Source organism: Anneissia japonica, unplaced genomic scaffold, assembly GCF_011630105.1.
Source record: "Anneissia japonica isolate Jap-2015-1 unplaced genomic scaffold, ASM1163010v1 scaffold288292_len1863012_cov191, whole genome shotgun sequence".
NCBI lineage: Eukaryota > Metazoa > Echinodermata > Crinoidea > Comatulida > Comatulidae > Anneissia > Anneissia japonica.
Genome location: NW_022688773.1, coordinates 673905 through 679608, shown reverse-complemented (window position 1 = coordinate 679608; position 5704 = coordinate 673905). Strand labels below are relative to the sequence as shown.

The 5704-nt window shown below is 36.0% G+C and overlaps 1 protein-coding gene across 2 annotated transcripts; it reads left to right on the top strand.

Moving 5' to 3' along the window:
- Window positions 1-764: 764 nt before the first annotated feature.
- LOC117123176 (laccase-7-like) lies at window positions 765-5383 on the top strand. 2 transcript variants are annotated; one of them, XM_033269035.1, is made up of 4 exons: window positions 765-1095; window positions 1988-2135; window positions 3568-3707; window positions 4780-5380. In XM_033269035.1, the coding sequence occupies exons 1-4, from the start codon at window positions 832-834 to the stop codon at window positions 4978-4980; spliced, it is 753 nt and encodes a 250-aa protein (XP_033124926.1). In that variant the 5' UTR covers window positions 765-831; the 3' UTR covers window positions 4981-5380. The 2 variants fall into 2 exon arrangements, with proteins under 2 accessions (XP_033124926.1, XP_033124922.1); XM_033269031.1 differs by lacking the exon at window positions 765-1095 and adding an exon at window positions 1441-1731 and having other exon boundaries at window positions 4780-5383.
- The last annotated feature ends 321 nt before the right edge of the window (window positions 5384-5704 follow it).

Here is a 5704-nt window from a genome sequence, read left to right as displayed (position 1 = left end):
GGCCTATATAGGTCGGGGCACCTATTTTTTCATACTCGCAGATTCCACATATTTAACGTTTAAAATGTATTTACCATGTATGACCCGGTTGGTTAAGGCGTTTGCAAAGACAGCAGAAGGTCCGGGGTTCGAATCATAGATAAATAATAATAACAGTAAATAGGAACATGTTATAACAATCGTCTCAATCAAACTATTTTGTACATCATATACTAGAATTTCCCAGCTGCGTCCTACACGATTTTGTGTGAGCGTTCCTGTTGTATGAGAGAAACTGCCTGAGGGCTAGATCGTCGCCTATATCCTAACGGTCTCAGTGGTCTAATGTGTATGATACTCGCCTTGATAGCGAGAGATTGTAAGTTCGAATTCCGCAGACACCTTTTTCATACAACAGGAATGAAGGAATTTTCCTTGATGTGTTATGCTATTACAACATGTTCCTTAAATATTATTTATCCATTTGTTTATAGGCCTATTGTGTTTACGGCGCTACGCAGCAAAACTAATTTAAATATTATTAAATATTATGATTTCCCTGCTGCAATATACTGTAAGCTGTTTTAGCTTTTCTGTAGCATATGTGAGTGTTTCATGAGAGAAAGTGCCTATGGGGTAAAATCTGCACGTTATTCTATAGGTCTCCGTGGTCTAATGAATATGACACCCGCCCTGACAGGGAGAGTATGCAGGTTCGAATCCCGACAGAGACACTTTTTTTCATACAACTGAATTGTGTAATCTAGAAATCAAGTTAATAATACATATATAATTGCTTAATATACAGAAGAGGACGACAAGGCTCTTGGCGAACCTGATAAACAGTTCTATATGGCAGTGGACATCAGATCTGTGAATAATGACCGTTACCATGATCCCGTGTACTATCCATTGGAACGATTTGGTGTCGACTACCGGCTGGAGATCGCCCAAATGAATGAAATCAGCTTTCTTCTTCCACCTTCACCACCTCTTACGCAATACGATGATTTAAGCGAAAATCAATTCTGTACTAAAGAAACAACCTTCAGAACAAAGAACTGCACCGCCGAATATTGCGAATGTACACAGATTATTGAGGTCGACCTGGGTGATGTATGTTATTGAGTAATTTTACGAAAACAACATGAAATTATAGGCATAGTACCATCCCCCTTTCCCTCTTTACCCACCTTTTCTTCTCCCTTTTTTCTCTCTTTTTGGGGTCCTAACCCTCGTTTCCCCAGGGATCCGCCTATGATGATAATGATGAAGATAGTGGTGATATAAATAATAATTTAAAAATATGCTTAATTTTAGCCTGATATTATAAGAATACCAATAAGGATATCATCAACATTGTCCTTTTTTTTCATACAACTGAATTGTGTAATCTAGAAATCAAGTTAATAATAATAGGCCTATATAATTGCTTAATATACAGAAGAGGACGACAAGGATCTGGGCAAACCTGATAAACAGTTCTATATGGCAGTGGACATCGGATCTGTGAATAATGACCGTTACCATATTCCCGTGTACTATCCATTGGAACGATTTGGTGTCGACTACCGGCTGGAGATCGCCCAAATGAATGAAATCAGCTTTCTTCTTCCACCATCACCACCTCTCACGCAATACGATGATTTAAGCGAAAATCAATTCTGTACTAAAGAAACAGCCTTCAGAACAAAGAACTGTACCGCCGAATATTGCGAATGTACACAGATTATTGAGGTCGACCTGGGTGATGTATGTTATTGAGTAATTTTACGAAAACAACATGAAATTATAGGCATAGTACCATCCCCCATTCCCCCTTATCCCCCCTTTTCTTCTCCCTTTTTTTCTCTCTTTTTGGGGTCCTAACCCTCTTTTCCCCAGGGATCCGCCTATGATGATAATGATGAAGATAGTGGTGATAGAAATAATAATTTAAAAATATTCTTAATTTTAGCCTGATATTATAAGAATACCAATAAGGATATCATCAAAATTGTCCTTCCAGGTCGTGGAGTTAATCGTGGTAAATGAAGCCTCGATCATTCCTCTCAGTCATCCAATACATCTACACGGATACCACTTTCGATTTATCGGAAAAGGGAAGATTGGAGATACGACTACGGTTGAAGAGGTGAAAGCAATGGACAAAGCAGGTTAGTTATTCCATAATTCTACTGGAGGGGAGGAGGTCTATGTAGTACCTGTCTCTTATACACATCTAGATGTGTATAAGAGACAGGTATATAAGGTGATGGGAATCCTGAATAGCCACCGTAAGAAGCAATTTCAATTAATTTTAGATAAACAACCGGTGGTGGCGCCAGAGATTCCCTCGACGAGCCCCCACCCCCATGGACGTCGATCGTTGGGGAACAGGGGACACGCCTCTACACATTTCGAAAGGGGGGGGGGACATAAACAAGTCAAACTTGATGAAATCCGTTTTTGTCATTAAACGTGTTTTTTTTGTTTCTAATGTTTTTCTCTACGCTGTTTTTAGTCCTTTATTGCTCACTTGAATTTTTAGGCGCTGTGGTCTTTGTAGAGCGCCATATAAATGCTTGATTTGTTATTATTATATCAATTGTGTGTCTCCTACCCCCTCTCAATATTCACCATTCTTCCCTACTTCTCAAACCGAGTAGAAAAACAACAATTACAGTGAGTGTAATATTTATAAGTAATAATAAAAATAAATTAATTATAATAATTGTATACGTACTTATAAAAAAGTAGTAGTGATATTTTATTCGTATTTATAACAAAGGTACTGCTACTGCTACTGCTACTGCTACTGCTACTGCTACTGCTACTGCTACTGCTACTGCTACTGCTACTGCTACTGCTACTGCTACTGCTACTGCTACTACTACTACTACTACTACTACTACTACTACTACTACTACTACTACTACTACTAAAATAAAACAGCAAAAAAAAAATTGAACAAATAATGTTGTGTAAGGAGGGCACATTAAGCTATTAATTTTTTAAGACTGTGCCTTCGATAAGGTATTGATAAAGACATTGAACTTCAATGCATACAAACAAGCAAGGTAATCAATATTTTTATGAATGTTATTCTTCACAAAATATAATTGGGCTTTTAATTCAAGATTTACGGGGCAAATTGAAACACCTTTTTATGATGAATATTCTGAAAACGTAATGTGGAAATAAATGTTAATTGAATTGTAAAATAATGTTATACTTAAAATCAATATAATTAAATACGACTTATAAAAGGGTACAGAACGCCAGAGCTTCCCGGTATTTTGGCCCAAGGGCCCTCACCGGCGCTCAGCCTCTGGACCCCACAGTGCTAGATTGGGCCTCCAAACGGTCCAAGACGAGTCCCTCTTTCTCATTCACTCCACCCCCACTTCCACCTTTAAGCACTGATAAACGCCTTTGGACAGCTCTGATATCTGGAAATGGCACGTTTATACTTTTTTTTTCAAATGGTTTCAATGAAAATGTTAATAATTATTATTATCATTATCACTGGGTAGGTATTACCATGATACCAGATGAAACATTTTGAGAATTAAGTTTTACATGCAATATTATTGAATTAATCTTAAGGTAACCTGACTCGCAAATTACATGGAGCTGTCAGGAAGGACACGTTTGTAGTTGATGATGGTGGATATGCGATCATAAGGTTCCATGCAGACAACCCAGGCTGGTGGATGTTCCATTGCCATCTAGTTACCGACTTTAAGGTAAATTTTATTCCTGCAATATTTAACGAAATTGATCCTCAATCCAGTGAAAATATCATATAAAAATACATCTGTGATGCTCATAAACCGAGCAAATGATCGTCGTTGTACTTGGGAGTGTATAGGGATTTACAGTATTTTAATTATGTGATTCAATATGCTAAAACTACCTGCTTGGGGACTGAAAGCATATTATAGATCCCAGGTATTCAGCCTTGTTAAATTGCCAATTTGTAATGGCCACGGTGGCCATTACAAATTTAGTAAAATCATCAGTGGGCCGACATTGACTTGTGTACTTCCAAATTATTTCATTGAACGACAGCCCCACACACTCAATTTTATAAGGCATAAGTCTTCTTAATAATAGGCGAATTATAATATAAAGCCTTGGTTTATGAGATTGAAAATACTTTTAAACATCAACTATGATAGACTTTGTTTTGTAAAATTGATGGAGGAGGTCTATGTAGTACCGTAGATATCCGTCTGTCGTGATCGAGTATAATTTTCATAAATAAACTTAATAAAAACCCAATACATTGTTGTTATGAATTTGTGAAATTCTTAATTTGTCTTAATACATTGTCATTTCAATTTCACCATATTGCAATAAAGCTTATTTGAATTTGAATCAAACAAAGTTAGAACGAGGAAGCGTATTCCACGACAATTAACGGATACTATACCTCTAATTTTTTGGATAGATTTGTTGGCAATCAATTTAAGAATTTTCTTGTAAAACGTTTATTGAAAGTTGAAAAAAAAATGATGGGTGAGATTTTTGTTTCAAGACCTTGCGTCGAATTCTTTGTTCATTCTCATACGTCATGATAATAATTATTTATAATGTGTTCGTTCCCTGGTAAGCATCTCTTTTAAAAGGGCGACCTCTACGACGAGCGCATCTTCGGCTCACTACCAAACAACACAGACGATAGGCCTAAGGCCTATCTTTATGGACTAGTCCCGGGAGAAGTCGACACATTCTAAATTTGATTCAATTTAATATCTCTTTAAAAAATATTTAAAATATGATTTTAAGATGCTTTCATTTTTCCTTTTTGCTTAGCTTGGAATGGGCGTGCTGATTAAAGTCGGGGAGCAGTCGGACTTACCGGAGATACCTCCAAACTTTCCCCGATGCGGCTCGTTTAATGGCCAACAGAGGTCCGAGGTAGATAATATCCAAAACAAACCGGGAAGCGCTTCAGCTGCATTCATTAGCATTTATGTCCTTTTGTTCTTGTTCATCTGTATCAAAGTTCTCTAGATTAGGTCATATTGTTTTTTTTAATACAGCAAAATTATGTTTTCGTTTGTTTGGTTGGCAGAATCACTTGAATGGATTTCGAGGATAAAACAAATAAAAAACAAATACAGTTTGTTCTTCCAAGTCAGTTTAAAAGTTCATAATGTTAGGCCCTATATCAAGCAGTTATTACATTTTAATTTTGTTATATAATGATAACATCAATGCACCGATGTCAATCAATCTATTGTTTATTTAGACAAGATTATTTGTCCGGTATGGTTATTATTCCAGAAGCCACAGCCAGGCAAAAAATAACCCAGGAAAAATGGCCCCGGTAAAAATGGCCCCAAATGACAGGTAGGTAAAAATGGCCCCAATAATAAAATTCTGTACCGTATTAAAACTGATTTTTGAAAAATCATTAGATGCATTTTTTTAAACTGAAATAACTTAGTTTTAAAAGGAATCTATTAACATCAAATAAATTGCCATTTACATTTTACTTTTTGCAGAAATTACTTATTCAATGATAAACTATTCAAAGATAAAAAAAAAGCCATGAATAACACTTTTTAATTTTTTTTCCCATTTAAATGTTAAAAAATAGCAACAATATAATCAATACATCAACATAATTCATTCATTTATTAATACTAAAATAATTTATTTGTGGCCAATTTCAAGGAAGCGGAATCACAATTTTCCAGAAATTCAATCCGGGTATTGGTAAACCCCACAAACA